General features: G+C 35.5%; 1 protein-coding gene across 1 annotated transcript in view; it reads left to right on the top strand.

Moving 5' to 3' along the window:
• LOC100741490 (lachesin-like) overlaps positions 1–19,488 on the top strand; it is a 58,085-nt gene that overhangs the window by 28,858 nt on the left and 9,739 nt on the right. Inside the window, exons 3-4 of the mRNA XM_003485435.4 lie at positions 9,057–9,113; positions 9,884–9,970. Of these exons, the coding sequence (XP_003485483.4) occupies positions 9,057–9,113; positions 9,884–9,970 (144 nt within the window). The remainder of the gene's footprint in view (positions 1–9,056; positions 9,114–9,883; positions 9,971–19,488) is intronic.

Below are 19,488 nucleotides of genomic sequence, written 5' to 3'. Positions count from 1 at the left end.
GGCCTGCCGCTATTGCGGCATCATCGGAACTGGGAATTATGTTTCCCAATTGGGATGAGGAAGAAAATCAGCTGGTCCAATAGTTTGTAGGTACCTTCATCAGAATGAAGGTTCGTTGATGATTTTGTGGAAACGTTACTGATGATTGATCGAAGGCAAAATTTGAGATAGACCCATACAAAGTTTAATAGTTCAGACTGATGATTGAAAGGGTCGAGTTTGTGGAAACTGATTCGAGGATATCTGTTATTGGATAAATAATGATATTTCATAATAGAAACGAATAGACGTGGATGAATAGATGAATAGATCACAAGTGTAGACAAAGTGAGAGAAAATGAATAACCGTCCAATCAATTAAGCGTCAACGTTGCAATTTTTTTCAGTTATTTTACATTATCAAATTCCATTGCTTAACATCGGTACTCCAGTAGCAAGTGTAAAACACTCGTTAAACATTACAGTCAAAATTAGTGCAAAATTCATCTGTATGTATCAGGGTCAATTGAACATTTTGAAACGGAGTTATAACTTTGGATGGTAATAGATAGAATCAACATGAAAATTAAATTGATGGAAAGTAAAACAATCAGTTGGCAAATGACAAACTTTCCAAACCACTAAAGTGATTACGTATCACCGTGCTCAATTTTCGTTTCGAAATCTAAATTCACTTACAACTTAACTACGCTTATTAAATAGAGCTTATGGCCACCTTTCCTGCAAATCTTCTAATTTCCAATTTCTCTACTATATATCGTTATATGTATTATGCAAGATAGTAATAAAATATATTTAGGGTGTAATAGAGTTCATTTAGATTAAAAATGTCTAAAGCAATAGATGACTGATGATGTACATATTGGGATTACAACGAAACGAATGCAATTGATAATTTTTCGACTAACGTTTCTATAAATAGACCACTTTAAACTGAATTGTTTCTCGCCATTGCATTAAATGGTCGAGAATTGGTCTCCGAAACGTATAATTTAGAATTGGTTTCAACGGGGCATCGTCAACATTTTCCGATTGATACATTTATTCAGATTGATGTATCATTTAGCTACGCAAATAGCACATCTGGATAAAATACCGATATGGATGAAATTCAACATAAAATCTATTCCCGAATCGCTTTTAATGTAACAGCTCATTAGAGAATAATTCTGTACTAATTAAATTTCATATATAAATTGTATATTATATTCATGAATATGTTGAAATACCATAATACACAAGGAATAGATTTAAGTAAACACTTTTAAATAAGAAATTTTCTATGAGAATATTAGCATATTGCTGACCCACAAGATATTTCATCAAGTTATAGTAGATCAAATATTAGTATTGCGTTATGAGATATTTCGAGTTTCGGAATTTTCCTCTAATTTCACACTGAAAGCATAATAAATTGCACGAAACGAGAGCTAACACTGTCAGATCTAATTACTAAATCATTAGAAAATCGCCAATGAACTCAATAGGAAAATTATCTACATATTGTAAATATGAACAAAGTCAATTATGGAAACTTTCCTTGATGATAGAAACTTGTATGGTTTGTAGGTAGGAAACTAGGTAAATTTTTCAGAGAATCACTTATTATACGGTACCTTTGGGAAGAATGGAAATGAGCTATTCGCTCGATATTCGATCATTTGACTTCTTCTACGATCAAAAAACATAAAAATTGTTATATGTAATGCTTGACTACAATCTACACGTTTAATCATTCTTCATCGAGAATACTTTGATCGGTATTACTCAATCGTTGAAATAAAATGTGGAGATGATGACGAATGAAGTCTCAGATAGAAAAGTTTATTGCTTTCCTGAAAAAAAAGACAACCGAACTTACCAGACAGCTAAAATTTCCCCATAATTTGAACTGTTGTTTTATGAAACCTCCGCATAATTTGATTCATATGAACGAGGAAATTTGTTTATCGATATGAGGCAAGTAATGGTAAACAACGCAGAGTGGAAAAAGGGACAGACTAGTGATAAGGGGAACAAAGAGAATGGGGTGAATTTCATCGGCCTGGCCGATAAAAACCGAGTTCCTGCACACGTACAAGGATAATGCAGTTTTATGAGTTCATGGCGGTACGTATGATAAAGCGCGGATAAAAGTGATAAATGTATGGCTTTTTATTAGAGGGCCCGACCGCCAGTTGCCAGGATGATACAGTTCCCCGTCCTGGACCGGATATTTATTGTACTTATTGAAATATTAGGAAGTTCTTTAACTGGTTACCTTTTTATCAATTGAATAGCCATTTTTCCGGTCGCGTTAAGTTCTTATTTTTAACAATAATTCACGTGAATTCAATCTAATAAAGATGTAAGACGATACTTGATTGTAGAATCGAATGTTGAAAATATGTCTTTAGATATCTCGTTTATGTTTCTGTGAATAGTGTACACTTTTTAATTTCTATAATAGTTAACTACTTTTTCTTATTACCTTTATTTACTTGCAAAAAGAAAAAATTTACTTGCCTAAAAAAGAAAGAAATGCAAAAAGCAAAGAGAAAGAGGTCCATATCTTTCAGACTTAGGTCCTTTTTTTTTCATCTTTCTCAAGCACGTCATACATTTCTCGACGTTCAGCTGATTATGGCACGATTTAATTCACAATTTATATTCACTTAGCACACATAAAGTAACATTCGACTCTACCACACGCGCCGTTACTTTCCGTGTTCATGAAAACATTCTGGTCACCTTTCCTTTCTCTTTCCACAAAAATAACGTGAGACAAGGAAGATCCGGAGGGGTTCTGTTACAGACAAAATACACTAATTGGAATTAGTACACTGGCCAATATTTGAACAGATTCGAACAGATCCGTTGCGAGCAACACGAAGAAGAAATTGAATGGAACGATGGTTGGAAAGTTGCTGATGAACCGACAAGAAAGGATGGTGCTATTAGACTAATTAAGGCGCCTTAAGATTTTAACGAGTTCGCTTACCTTACCTCGCCAGAACTTCGAAATAGTCGCGTGTGACGTGTAAACTTCACGAATTGTCCTCTTCATTTTTCCTTCTTTCCTCAACTTTCTCGAATCTTATTCTTCACTTTATCTTACTTTTATCCCCGTGAAATTTGACCAAATACTAATTTCCTAAAAATGTTTGAAAGGATTTTTCGATATCGATTCTTTCTATGTTTGCAGATTATCAAATTAAAAGCTAGATCGTAACAGAATTCATATCGACATCGTGATAACATATTTCATAATCGAATAGAACAAAGCGAAACAAACAATTGACAACTGCGCAAATTGCGCAGGGATGTAAAAAGAAAAGTATCAAATAATCTCTAATAGGTAGTTTTATTTGTTTGAAAGAAGGCGATTTATTAATTGCATCTAATGAGCAATTCGGTGCAACAAAAGAAGAGGACGCGTTGGCTGGTTCAATCATCAATCAGGTGGGCAAAGTTAAATTGCCGGGACAACGGGTTTTAATATCTCCCGGGAGAAATAGAAGTTGGCGCGATAAATCAAAAGTGAAAAGTCTCTGCTCGACTGTATATATTTCTCTGTCTGTCTTCTCTCCTTTCCATCTCCTTTTCTTCCGTGTTTTTTTTCTGCTCCTTCCTTCCGTCTGCCACTCAGCCACGTACAAAATGAGAAGTCTTCACTCTATTTCTCTCGGCTTCTACCCGTTGCTCGTTCCTCCAATGTCTTTCCGCGCCTCCCGTTTCCCCTTTCTTCGTCTTCGTCGTTCTCTCGCAGTCTAATGCTTCTTCTTTCCGTCGACGACTCGCAAAAATGATAAATGAATTTTTCCCCTTGCCTATTTATATCCATGCGTCGAAACGAGCCTGTGCTACCCTTCAAATTGGATAATCTGCCCATAATCATGGAAAACACAATCTTTACCCGAAGCATATATATATGCATGTATAACATTCCGTGCGTTGATTTTAATAATTTTGCATATTGAAATATTTCTCATATTGATATTACCGTTAGAAAAGACGAAAAGAATAAAAATAAAGACAAATTTCTTGCGGCTATAAATGAAATTATATCCGCCACGCTGTTATCTTTGCGCGATTAGAACTTCTTTTATTCTCATTACTAAATTAAACAAAAAAACAAATTGCATTTAGATAGAATTCGCGTGACTCGTGTCGCTATTTCTTATATATACGATTCGTATTATACCCATAAAAATAGTACATTTAAAACTACATTAATTACTATTTATTTAGAAAATTTCCTATTAACAAAATAGTCAAGTAAAATATTATTATTTGGTCTTTTAAAATACCACAAATGATAATGATACCATATTTTTATAAACATATATTTGGTATTACACTAATATTGTAGTAGCACGAATATAAAGATATTTTCTATATAGAATTTTATATCGTTTGTATAAAAATATTTTATCTTCGCTACGGGAATTCGAATTCGCTCCGTTTCTCGATGAAAAAACTTCCATTATTATTGGAAGCTTTATGATCCAAATATTCTGGTACTCGAACATATCGCGATCCGAAATTTTAGTTCGCATAAAAATCAATATAACTGTTACTTCTCGAGAATACATTATTGAATATGTTATTTATGTTAAAGCATATATCGAAAAATTAATAACTTATAAAGAATTTGATATGAAGAAGAAAATTCTGTTATGGAATGAATTTCAGACAAAGAAAATTAAAGTTTTCCAGGTCTTCCTGTTAATAAAACTATGGGTTTGCCATTTTCAAATATTTGTACTAAAGTTTAATACTGAAAACAATACCGATCTATTTCTCTCCAACCTTTTCTTTATTCATTTGCGACAGACTAAAAAGTTTGGCAATGAGAAATCTGTATACAATATAATGCAAACGAAAGAGCTGTGTTAAAGCTTTTCACACTCTAATACCTTTTTTTTGGAGTTGTGATATTATCCTGCACCGTTGTTTGAAAGCGCTTTTTGTGAAAATATATTATGGAATCAGTCCTTTAAAGTCATTAAAAACTTTCAGAATTTACCCTTTAAAAATGAGTAGCGTAAATTAGAAACTTTACAGTACAGAGATTGCAAAAAAAAAAAAAAAGAAAAAGTTATGACTGTTCGTATTCGTGTAATAGTTGAGTTTGAATAAGGAAAGATTTATCGTTACTGAAATTAACCTTCAAAATCACCATGAAACAATATAAATAAGACTGATTATCTCATCTCGTAGATCTACTCTCCTTTTCCCTCGAACGACTACAAGTCTTCATAAACCAATAATCCAGCCTATCCTTCTTATGATCAAGTCTTCTCTAAAAACATTTTGTAATTACGATAGCCTTAGCGGATAAAAATTATCGATGCGTGCAATTAAAATAGAGTAAAATAGAGTAAAAAGAAAAGGGGATTACTATCGATCTGTCAGTTCAAAGATATCATATTTTACAATTAAAGAACAGGTCGAGGAAGTACGATTAATGCTGTCAGGAATCGTAAAACTCGCTTTTCTGTTGCGTTGCTTAGGCTTATCGTCGAGTGACACGCGTCTATGCGATTATAAGTGTTACGAAAGAATCAACTCAGAGTGGTCAGTGCAACTTTTGCGGTCAGTCACAAAGTGGGTCGCATTCAACCAACTAATTACTAAGTAACTAAACGATTGATTTTTTCGCGATAAAAGGTTGACCATTGATCAAGCGGAACTGTTTCACCAACGACATCGACGACAGGAATCTGCAAGAGACAAGATAATTCATCGCGATGAATTCGTGCTTTAAACGTTCTAACATTATGGATAATAAGTGTATGCATATTTCATGTTAATGATGTTAGTCGACATGTCGTACGAAAATATTCTAGTGGCCACGGCCATTCAAACTCGTTAATTTGTCTGTGAGACGCTGTCTGAATAATAAAACCATGCCTTTTAAAACGGGGAGATCGATAATCGTGACGTGTCGCGATGAAAACTAATTGAAAGTGGCGAAGGGGATTTAAATAATTTTCTACATCGTATGTCTCCTCTATCCGTTCGTTTTGTTGCTTTTGCGATTTCGTTCCAGAATTAATCGAGAATTTCATTTGTTCTTTTACTTGTATAGATTTAATTCTTTTGGCCATATGCACGTCTATATTCGTGAAGCAAAATCCATTCTACTCTAGACAGACACGCATGAGTGATATTAATTCTATAACTATATTATAGATAGTTAGATTAATCATGATTAACATAGGGAAAATGATCATATTTTGTGTTAAGTATATAAAATATCACTAAATTCGTGAAGCAGAAAATTGAAGAAGTTAGGGGAGAAGATTGTAAAAATGCCTGTAAACAAAATAAATACGTATCGATGTGCGTACTTTTCCTTTCAAATAAAAATATAATTTTGAAATTTACTGATGAAGTATTTACCTATATATTCCAGAGTCCTAGAGAAACACTCGAAGTAAGACAGAACGTTCTATTGTGCCTTAATTAAAGTGCATTTTCCTCACTGCGTATACATTGTACTAAAGCATCAAAGTTTAAGCCTTAGATAGTTTTCGGATGATTTAACATCAACATTAATTCGATAAGTTTAATACAGCTCGACGCTGAATATGAAACTTGATGTACGTGCCATCAAAATTCAAGCATTAAAACACACGAAATTATTAATTGCAATGTCAATATGATTAGAGCAGTTCAGACCAGGTGTTTCAATTATTTCAATTTTGAATGTATTAAAATATTTCAATATTGAATATGTTATTAATTTTCTCATCATAGTTCTTTCAAATATTGAATTTACAATATCTAACAATAAGTAGATAGTGTTATTACAGTTTAATAATTCTTGTAACTGTACGCCGTCGAACTACTGCTATCTCGATGGAAATACCAAATAAAAATCTAATCGCTCTCCATCACAGGAAGAACAAGAGGATAAAGGAAACAGACAAGACAAATAGAAAATGCTAAGAAAATATCGTATTTTATTTACATTGATATGAAAAATAAGAACAGAGCAATGGTTAGGAAAATGAACTGCTACTTCGAAAATCGGAGAAAGTAATTTAATTTCAATTAAGCTAGAAAATAATTTGGGGGTGATTTCGTGATGAAAAGAGCAACCACGAAGTTGCATTATGTATATTCAGGCGCGTAAATACGTTCCGCAAGAGGCATACTTCGCCATTCTATCCTATTTACCTTCTGTAGCATGCAAGTATCTCAGTGGCATGCACCTTCCACACACAGACTATCGCTCAACGTTTCGTGACAAATAACGATGACTTTTCTGCGGTGAACGCGTCACTGTGATGACGCGTAAGTTAGTTTGTTCGCGCTTAGCGCGGAATTCCGCACGAGTAATTCTGACGATTTCCTTCCACGATGTTTGATCGGTCTTGTTCAAGTTTCGACAACATTCGATATAGAGCTTGACTCGAAAACAGTTTGCATTTATACCGCTGCACAAATATCGCAAAAGTAAAACATAGTTTCCAGTTGTAATTAGTTTTTGGTTAAACAAACAAAAAATGTTTTCATATTTGAAGCTAGCGAGCTAGATGATCGAATATTTAATTAGGAAATCATTTCAAAAGTTGAAACATTTTTAAGTTTAAGCAAACGAGAAAGGAGAAAAACTGAAAAGGATTTTAATATACTATACTAATTAGAGATGTAAGAGACGTATCCGTGTTTAAAGTTTTATAAGCTATTTTTTATGCGGATGATAAAAATAGAAAAAGTTCTATACGTAAAAGACATTCTGAATAACTCGTAAAATACTTGCTCCAACGTTTAATCCGTAGTGATAAAATGGAAGATGCTTTTATTCTGTACTATTCTTTAGTATTAAGAAATTCTCATTTTTACTATTAAGCAAATCATTCTACTATTATACTACTATTATATTCGATTTTGAAAAAATCCTTGTTTCGTTCCTACCATTCTTTGGTATATCTATATCTCGTAGATATACTATATTCCAAACTGTAGGAAATAAGCAGTCTACAAACAAAACAGAACAAACATCACTGATATGCAAACCTATATTTATTAAATATATACAGCAACCTAATATACAGGGTGGTTAGTAACTGGTGGTACAAGCGGAAAGGGGGTGATTCTACGCTAAAGAAGAAGTCGAAAATGAGCAGAAGGGGGGTGATTCTACGCTAAAGAAGAAGTCGAAAATGTAGAATAAAAAATTTTTTTTTAATTTTCTTTTTTTTTTTAATTTTTCCATCGAGACAACGATCTATAGTAAGATCCGTTATAACGTACCGCACGCGTACAGAGCAAAAATTCAAAGTCGATTTTCTCGAAAACAAAGCCTCAAACGAAAAATTTTTGTTCTATATTTTCGACTTCCTTTTTTGCGTAGAATCACCCCCTTTCCGCTTGTACCACCAGTTACCAACCACCCTGTATATTAGGTTGCTGTATATATTTAATAAATATATTTTCTCCAAAGGAAAATCCTTTTTGGCTTTAATTCGAAATGAGTTATCGAGAGAATGTGATGACAACTCTTCCAACTCTGATATAATAAAATACTATAAAGAGATATTATAAATGAAATAGTATTCTTATTGCTGCAATTACCAGATCACTGATGCGGAAGATAGCATAATCTACAACCAGATGCAATTCCTACTTAGATCGCACGACTATTCTCCTACGATGACGCAACGTTACGACGACGGAAAACACATAGAACATATGACGAAATTAGGAATAATTATTCAACTATATTCGATACGGGCGACAAAGTTAGAGAAGCGTGGCAAGGGGATTTGAAGAGAGTAGGATGGGTAGGTAGCGTGTAAGATATGATGTGGAGGTTGGGCGGCCTGGCCGACGCCACGGTGGCTAATACGTTTGAGGGTGAAGTTAGTAACAGGTGGCGCAATCCATAACGGTCCGTACAGGTTTCGAGTCAACCCTCATGCCATTCCACTGTCTTCTCTGCTTGCATAGCTGGTTGCCGACCAACTATCCTCCTCTTAACAGTGTTACTTCAAACGGGCTACGCGCCTACTACCAAGGAAGAAACTTTAATTAAAAATAAAAACTTATTTCTTTCGTTGCAGTGTCTTCACCGCCGAGTACCAGCCCGAGCCCATCTACTACGGAGATGCCGAAGAAAGGTAAGCTCGTAAACCTCCCTTAATCGCGAAGAAAATAATATTTTATCCCGCGGTCGAGGTCAGCCCCGCATGTTTTCGTTTTTCTTCGATACCGCCTCAAGGACCTTCTCCTTCGAGACATTGGATGTTTCTTCCCCATTTTTCGTTTCTATTTTTATCCTTATCCTCCTTCTCTATATGCAATTTACGTTTGCGTTTCATGTCTTAATGTAGGAATAAACGAATTGTAACGATTGAAGTGGATTTAGGTAGAATCAAAACTTAACCGATTAAGGATTAACATTGTATCAATGCAACGTTCGCAACTTTTTTCGGTCGATTTAACTTAAACTTAATTTTTATGGAAACCATGCAGATCATATTCCTAAGATTTACATTTAAAATTCCCACTAGCATTAATAAACTTTGTTAATTTCTAATCCTCCTTCACAGAAGCAGCTAACAGTCAAGATTGAATAAGTTCCGCGTGACTAAATAGATTTTGCAAGAGAAATGTTGAAAGCATGGTCAATTGATGTGTTTGCCTGCATCTTTGCACACGGATCTCATAAGCGGCTTAGCTTCTGTCAGTTTCTTTAAGGAAGCTAATTTAGTTGCCAACCGCCATTCGAATGGTAGCGATCTATTATTTATACAACGAATGTCGCAAAGCTTCAACAACCACGTATATTTCGTTTAAAAGGCAACAAAGTTAGCGACCAAACGTTTCAGATATTTATTTCGCACAAAAACCCTGGAGGAACTGCTATAAAATGCCATTTTCTGTGCAGATTGGGAGCTGATGGCTGAAATGAATAACTCTATTTACGGAAATCCAAGCTCGCTGACGATTCACAACGAGAAAAATATGAAATCAGGTAAACCCATTTATGAATTGTTCAAATATATTCGGATGTCAAATGCGCGATTAAAATATACAGAACTTGGAACGATGTTATATTTTATGTCTCCTTTTCTTTATTTTTAAAATTAGAATACGATCCTAATCCTACGAACGATTGAAAACCTAAGAGACGCAATGTTGGATTAACAGATCAGACATATGCAAATTTCATACTATTTGGAGAAAAGTAAATGCAAATGACAAAAAAGTTCCTCCTCTGAAAGTCTACTGGCGAAACGTATTCTCTTCAATCTTGATCTTTTTTCGAAGAACACATCGATCACTCAGACACTTCCCGTGGGAAAGTCAAGGGAAAGAGGAAACGGGTGTAGCGAGGCGGAAATGCAACAAAAATGTAATAACGTGATACAGTTAGCAACGAAATGAGGAGAAATCTACCGGATAACATATTCGATAAATGGAGTTAAATTATTTTTGCAAATGTTGTTTCAACATACTTCGACTTCCCTGTTTATGATATTATAACATTTTTAATATCGAACAAATAATTAAACCGGATATGCAATCAAAATTGGAGATCAAACGACTCCGTTGAAGCGTAAGGAATTCCCTTGTGACGAGTTCTAAATTTCCAGTAATTAACTCGGCTGTTAACCAACGCAACCTGCACCGAAAATCCTTGAAATCGATCGCGGCTTTAATGGTGGCTTTAAGGAGTTAGGATGTTTCGGGACTCGCCGTATTAAGATAAATCTAACGAACGGAACAACACGCCTTAAGCGCCTCAAAGAAGCTCGGAAACTCAATTAACTCCGTAACCAATGGGGTAGTTTACCCGCGGTTTCACTTTCCCGCTTTCTCTTCTATTTTGCGACTTCCTGTTTATTTTCATTATAATCACATTACAACGTCTTTGACCACGCTTTGTGATTTAAATCACCGTATCGACATAAATATTAAGAACTCTCTTTATGAAGTTGACAGTTTTATTTTATTTCCCCCATATAACAGATTAAAATGATTAATTAGCTAGAAGTCTTAATGAACTTTAGATAAACCAGAAGTAACAGAGATTTATTAAATCCGTTCGACATCGAACATTTGGTATTCTTTCATATTTGATAGTCAGTTCCGCATCGAAATCGCTTAGTGTAAATTAATTAAACGATTCTTAAATCAAATTAATGTAAAAGATCCTGATACAGATATAAATTCAAGTAGAAGGTAAGCCAACAACCTTGCGCGTGTCAAAGCCAAGAAATTCAATCCCTTCGACCGTGGAGTTCCAAAAACGGTGGTAAAACGACCAAGAAGCGGATTACGACAGCGAAGGGGCTTAAAAGCCGTAAAAATCGTCGACAAAGAGTCGACGAGAAAAGAAACGAGAGGTATGCGCGGACAACGAGTAAAAGAGAAGTCGTGAAAGTACAAGCGGATGCTCGTATACGTGTAAAATCTAAAGAGACGTGGGACCAAGGAGCATAGGAGATCGGAGTTGGGACAGCACGAAGGGTGGGCTCTCTGTAACATCAATATTTCATGTATGCTAACACGCCAGAACTAATAATGCTCCAGCGAGGAAGACCCAAGAATAATATCAGCCACCGGCGTACTCGGTGTTCTCCTTCTCTTCCGCCCGTTTTTCCCCTGGTACCTGGCATCCTTGTTCCGTCTCGACCGTTTCTCTTTCTCCTTCGAAGGATCATGGGCGACCCGCCGAACCGTCTAGCCTAGCCCCTTCCTCTTCCCGTTGTAACACCGTCGTCAACGACAAAGAAAGAGAGAACGACCGAGAGATCGTCCTTTTGCGCCTTGTGCTAAATTTAATCTAACAAAGTGCGAGAGCCTTTTCGAAAATTCGTGTCTCGTTGGCGGGCCGTGCTATCCCCACGCCTCCGGCGCTACATGCTAGCTGCACATACACAGAGACCTAAATCGTCGTCGATGAGTAGAAGGAATACGGGAGGAAAAGACAAAGAGCTGGAGGCAGGAAGATATGCGACATCGGGCTCGTAAGTCGGAATACGGCGTATTCCTCCGACTGCCGCGGCTTTAAGGAGCGAGTGAGACACTCAAGCGCAAGGGTGAGGTTTGTAATTGGCGCAACATCTGCGGTCTACGGGGTCGCATTAATGCTTGCTTCCCTCAACGCTTCTCCGCTAGAGCTTTCTCTGTTCTGCCGCGTCTCTTTGTTTGGTCTTGTCGTTGTCGTCGTCGTCGCCGTCGTCTTTCTCCCCGTTTCACCGTGCTCTTCTTCGTTTAGCGAGCGTAGTCCTTTTAATTTGTTTCCTCTCCTTTTCTTCTGCTTTTTTCGTTGCTGAATTTTCTTTCTTCCGGTTTTGTTTTCATTCTTGGGCAGATGAATTGAGTCGTAAGCAATTTTTGCCGAGGAAAGATTGCATTCGGGATAGTTAAGAGGAACACGCGTCGCGTTTTTAATTAAGACACAATTAGAATTTTCCAGGAGTTATGTTGTTGAGTAGGAATTATCGGTTAGTTTCGTAAAAGGGATGAGAGGAAAGAAAAAGTACCTGAAATCTAGGTAAAAGATTCTGCGTTTGAAAAGTTAAACGAATGCCGGTTTACAAAGGTAAAGCCACGGGCACTTACTCGTGACTTACTTACGCGTGAAGTAACAAACGACACCAAATTTACATTAATCGTGGCCTTAAACATAAAGTGATTGATATATTTAATGCATAAATGTCATAGTGTCGTAATTCTATCAAGTTTTATTACAATACATTTAAAATCTTTCTGTCTTCTAGATTTGTTATAGTTTTGCCATTTCTTTAATCTTTTTTTTTTTTGTAACTTCAACGATAATTTCAACTTCATCCCGTATAAAATACTTTGTGCATTTTCTCGCGTTTATTATCTTTTTTCTTTGTATCGTGAAAATCGCAAAATCATACGAAGCATTTTCAGATGAGTAAAGAGTAATTTCTTATTTACTCTTTAACTTTCATTTCGTTTTCCTCTTTCTTCTTTCATTTCCTTTCTTTCCCATTTTAATCCCAACATCTTTTTACTTTTCGATTTTTTATTCTGTCATTTTACCGTATACATAGTCTTACACGGTCACTCCTTCCGCTTCTTCTCTAGGTTTTTTCCTACTACATACATACTTTACCTTTCTCGTTTTCTATTACCTATAATTAGTGATTTTCTATTTTCTTATTTTTCTTTTAACCTAGGACGCAATTTTTTCACATTTTCGTACAACATATCTTTTTTCGTAAGAATTTTTTGCCACGTTCACTAACTAAAATAAGAGATAAATAATATACTTTTAACATTACTATGTCGAACTTGTTATGTTAAATCATTAAACCCGCATATTCTTGATTAAACAAAATATAGATACTAAAGGCGAAGTAAATGATCTTTTAATTTCTATTCAAAAAGGGCAATTCTGTTTTAATCAAGCGGGTAACGAATTATCGAAATCGCTAAATTGAATTGAAGTTTAACAACACAAATAAATGAATCACATACAATACATCAAAATCATAATGCTTTAGAATTTTTGTTTTCATTTCTTCTATTTGACTAAAAACCATACATTTATCATCGAACAAATCGGATTACGAATTCCGTTCCTCGGAAAGATTTATAACGAATTGCTTCTCGTTATGATCAACACAAAAAATAAGGGAACAATTAACAATTATTGTCGGATAGAAATCGGATAACCAATTTATCATACGTTTCATCTATTACATTCGACACGTATTAACCAACAGATCGTTGGATAATAACGAAATTATGTACCACCGCATTAATTACAGACCCATAACTGTTTGTTAGCGTGGCGATTGTTTAATCGAATAATTCAACAAATGGAAACTTAATTATCTACAGTTTCCCTATTTCGCTTGAAAGCAGTTATACGAACTCGCTGATTGCTTCTTTCGCCTAAATAAGGAATGTAACATTTACACCTAATATTACACGAAACTGAAAGTGTTCCAAACAGAAATTTACGCTTTAGAGATTAAAGTAGAAATTCTTGTAAGTTTACTATTGTTCTAAACCGTCTTCTTTAACGTTATTTGTGATACGAACGTTTATCCATTTAGAAAAGTTAGAATATTCATTTTTGCTTCTTTTTTCTTTCTTTTCTCTAATGAGTTTTGGTTCTTTAGCGAGAGCTATATTGTTTTGTTTCAATTACATAAATCTACGCATATAGTTCACGTTGATATTGTACCCCTTTAAAATAACATTAAAGAGAATAATATTGTTTTAATTAAAAACGAATCATATTTCTAATTGAAATAGTAATAAAAAATGCTAACCTGTTGGACGCATTTGTTTTTGACAAAGCCACATTTTCCATCGTAATTTTTCATTGTGAGCGCTAAATTAAAAAGAAAAATAGAAAATAAATGGAATCTAGTATCAGGTCTTCTGTTCTATTCTTCGTTTACCGTTTGTCGGAATTGTGATTTGACATGGTGTTCGACACGGCGGGGCGACAGGAAACATGTATCAAACGCTAATTCGTCAGAGTAGAGTTACAATGGCAGATGTAGTCTGCCTTGGTTTCAGTATCGTGACATCTTCCAAACCACATACACTCTAAGGTGTCCTTTAATTCCCTGGGGAACCGTTGTTCGCCTGTAATTCTGCGGGAGAACATAGAGAGATTGGCTTAGTCGCATGCTTGCATATAGATAAAGCGACTGCTATCCTATCGTAAGCTTGCACATACGACGGGGTTGCTGGTAAGCCAAGAGAGAACGTGGCTGAAATGCCTCGAATGCATCAACGACATCAACACCGAGCTGATTAAATCTCTGGTAGGAAATGATCGTTGCAGAGGCGCTTGGCGCCTTTCTGCCGAATCATAATAAGCGACGACATTCCGCTGATCAGCCGATTTTAATTTCAGCACGTGTTACGCGAACTGGGACTAACATAGAGGAAATTGTATTTGATAAATAAAAAGGAATTATTATAATCGATTATTAATAATATATCGATTATTATAGTTCTCTTAGCCCTATCTTGATCTTTTTTACAAAATTGGTATTAAATCCAAATATTTTTTTGATGTAGCATCGTGCAACTGATGTAGCATCGTTCGATATTCGATAGATATTTACAGATAGGCAAGGCATCGAAAAACAAGGGAAATCTTGAGGACCATCAATTAAATGACTTGAAATATCTTAAATTATGCACGATCGATAAGGAGCGTGGAATTTTAGTTCAGAAACTACCATGGCCCGTTGACAACCTAATTCCATCGATGCTCTCTGTTATCTTTGATTGCCTGGATTTCGAGAATGGTAGATATCTAGATTGACTTAACCGCGCGTGTACGCACTGTCAACATGTTCTACATACTATTGTGCGTGTATATGCGTACAGATCGGCTTAATATTCGCTAAATGGGGTTGGAGGGACGAGTTCAACTGGGTCAATTCTGCCACGAAGTCGATCATGGCGAACGTTGCAAAATTACATGTCCGAAATACGACGTGGAAATTACTCCTGCAGGCATTACGATGTTTGCATCCACAAATGTGTACCAACATTTCATGTTCCATCAGTAAATTTACCCTGACGTTTTATGCTTGAATAGCGGTTATAATAACAAATCTGTTGAAAAAGATAATCTCTAACGAATTATATAAATACCTAATAGTATACATACGCGATTTTGTAGTAGAATTTGTGTTTCACAGATATCGAAATTTTAGATACAAACGACATAGGCGATATTATTTTCAGGCGAAGAAGTATCTACTAAAATGTGAAATCTCTGGTTACATAGTAAATGATAATTTGTAGCAAAATTTTCATTTAAATCTGTGTCAAGAATTAGTAGAAAATAAAAACATTACAGAACTGATGTAAAAAAAATTTTATTTGGTTGGTCATTTAAACATTTGCGAATATGTAGCATTGTTATAACGTGAATACAATTTTCGCGTTTAAAATTTTAAAATAACACGATTAGTGCCACTGTTTGCTCTCGTTTGCGAATTTTTTAAATTATTACTATCCATTGATCGAATTGTTACATTTATGCCTTTACTTACTTCGTTTCAATGTAATATCACAAGCTGAAAGCTGACAAACAATATGAACGTGTACCCGATAAAACGTGGAAACCTCTCTTGAGGACCTGTGTCAGTTATCTGCGTTCGCGGTGGACTGAGCGCCAATAATCTAAACATTCCCCAACATCGAACGGTTGATGATCGGTTTTAATCAGCCGCTAAGCAAACGCCAAAAATTCGAAACTTCGATCATCTTCGCCACATTAAATAGCAAATAAAGGAACGTAACTCGTTTTTTTTCTTAACCATTAAGCCCTCTCTCTACAAACGGTTTTTTGTCAATCGTTTTATTATAAAACGGCACATTGTGTATTAAAGTGAAACATGGATAAATGGAACAGTCGAAAAAGTGAGTGCTTTTACTATACGAATTTAATCTTGGGTATAACGCCGTAAACACTACCGATGACTCTACTATAGCTACTATAGCTACATTAAAAGAACAAATAATCTGCCGTTAATGTGAAAATTTTCATTTGGAAAATATAAATGAGTAATCAAAACAAAGGTGGTAGATCAGATGTTACGAATAACGCTCGACTATAGATTCTAATTAATATAATAGTTATAGTTTTATTTCGTGGTGGTTAAAGTATATCAAACTTCAAATGTTCAACGCGATTGACAACAATTTTCGGTAAAATTCACAGTTATGAGTTACGAAATATTTTTTCGAGACGATAGGACGTGTAGGTATAAAAGGCAAATGTAAATGTCGGAAATGATAGCAAATAAACAGCAGCGGAGACAAAACATATATCACGGAGCTTTTCAATTCCCCTATGGTGTATTCTATGTTCGAGAAGCTTTACAATTGAAATCGACTGAATCGCAAAATCTACCGATTATCAACACGCACTGCATGTTATTGAGTAGAACGCACTCGCAGAGTGGTTTAATATTCGTTGAATGGAGAGGTAGGAGCGGTTGAAATACGAGCTTCATGACATGCCTAAATTCGACAACGATTCGCGATATGAATCGTGCACGCCAGACATGCGACGTATGAATTAGAGCTAAATACTTTGAAAATTCTTCCGTATGATTTCGAGTTTCACACAATTCCTCGAGTAGTTGGGAAAACTGTACGCGCATATAAATTTACTCACTTGATGAATCAAATTTGACAATTTAAATCGAAATGTTTTTCTTACGAGATGCTCGACTGTATCTCCAAATTTCCATACGAATTTTACTTTCTCATTTTTTTGAAATAATTTTATATTAAATATTATCGAAAGTGAAAATAATTGTTCGCTCTCTTTATTTACTTCCTGCAGTTATTTTCCATCAGTCGATTTAACTAAACGCCTAACAATTGGAAATCTATCTTCTTCCTGACACAATAGACGTTTGCAAGTAAATATCCCTATTTGTCGATCATAGGGTATTAAGCATCGACTAGCCAGCTGCCTATATAGGCTCAATGTGTACGCAATCACATGCGCAACGATGCTAGCTTAATACTCAGAGTACGAGGGAGGTGGCGGTTCTGTTAGAGCCTAATGATATGTTTATGTCCCACTTAGCTCCCTCTGCTCGAGGAGCACGCGTTCAAACGCACACTCGCGCCATAAATATTAGCAGCTATGCCGTTCTAATTTGCAGTCTTGGAAATTCGTTGCATTTCAAATTTCACGCTTACCACTGCTTTGCAAGGCAGAATGGATGGAAATGAAAGTATAGAACTATCCGCTAATGATCCTGCAAAATGTGCACGCCCGAAACGCTCGTTCCGTTGAATTCCGAATCACTCCGTTGACTTTTTAAATTTCTTCCTTCGTATCGCCTTGCGAATCGAGGTTTCGTCAGAAGACTTCGAACCTCGAAGGGGATTTTGTTTGGAAGGTTGTTACGCTCCTGGGAAAATGAGCTGTATGTTATTCTTTTTGGTATAGGAGAAAGTTTATACCAAACACCGGTTTGTGGTTTGTAGTCGAAGCAAGAATGGAAAGTTTAATTGCTCCAAACGGTGTAGGGAATGTAGATAGTGGACCTTTAAAATTTCGTTAACAAGATAATTTCTGTTTGATTTAAAATAATAGTTTGTGGATATGAGTAAATATCGAAATGTCGGAGGAATTTTTCTTGACTTTTGAAGTTTAATGTAAAAGAACCCAAATACAATTCGGAAACTGTATTTCCGCTTGGCCTTCCAAGCTGTTTCGATTAAAGATGTTTCGATTATACAATTCTTAGTGGATTACACTTTCATCGTAGTAACTACCTTGACAGAAGGAAAGCAATAAAATTTGTATAAGATTATTAAAGAATGCGCCGTGTAAATTTAAATCCATCTGGTGTTAGAAACGCGTGTTCGATAATAAAATTTAGGTACTACAATAACGAAATATAATTGTCAACAATCTTATTAGAACGTTCAATAAAGTTTCAACAGTCTACTGCGATTTTTGTCTCTCCTAATAACTACGAGATGTTAATCACCTTAACACGTTTTCATTGTTGACGTATTACACGATTCCGTCCCACCTTACAGGCCTTTTACATTGCTTAACAATCCTTGAATATAGAACAAGTTATAATGCCGCTTGCCCCTTACTTTCCACATTCGGCTCTGCTATACAGATTGTTTCCTGTTCCGAAATTTAACACAGTACGATGAGAGAGCTTATTGAAATTCTAGCCAGAACGTTCTCCGCGTTCATTGATAAACTTCACACGGCGCTGCATTTTGCATTTTGCACGGCGTTGAACAGTGCATGCAGCTTAAATAACAAATTTATGTAAACAGAAATACTTTTTATGAACTTTGAGTTGTTAAAAGAAATAGGCAACGAAATTACTAAATTAAAGTTGAAGATTTGAACCCATCACGGCGTAAGTCATAAACAAGAACATTAATCGTATCTTTCGTTGGTTGAAAAGACTTCCCAATTTTCAAAATTTTAATTAAATATTTTTTGTTATAATTTTATACTAAAGAATAGTATCCCTTGGGACTAGGGAGTAATTTTTAATTAAACGAAAGCATTGGAGCGAAAAAATTCCGTATACGTAACAGAATTAATCCAAACTAGATAATCGCCTGAAAGAGTAAAAAAATGTAGAATCGTCAAATATAAGCGCAAGAGGGAGATCGCGAAAACTGAATATGAACAACTTCAAACGTGAAAAAACATGATCAGGATATTCACTCGTCTAACTTTAATAAAGAAAGTAAAACTAAATAAAATTCTTCTACCAAAAATATGCGAATTACAAAACCGATTACTGCAAATATTCAAAGTAATTACGAATAAGTAATTCCAAGAAGCATCGACAAGCATTCTCCTTGGGTGACGATACACCACACGATATACTGTCGCCGCTAATGTTTGGTTGAGATTTGCATATGTCTGTCTGGCCTATCCATTCCTCGGTACGCCAGTGTGTCTCACCTTGTTGTCCCTCGACGTGTATACGACCGGTTAGATCCGACTCCCGTACTTCTGTATCG

This window comes from Bombus impatiens, unplaced genomic scaffold (genome assembly GCF_000188095.3).
Source record: "Bombus impatiens unplaced genomic scaffold, BIMP_2.2 scf_0058, whole genome shotgun sequence".
Taxonomy (NCBI): Eukaryota; Metazoa; Arthropoda; class Insecta; order Hymenoptera; family Apidae; genus Bombus; species Bombus impatiens.
Note: the sequence above shows the minus strand (reverse complement) of the source record. Positions and strands in the feature narration are given on the sequence as shown.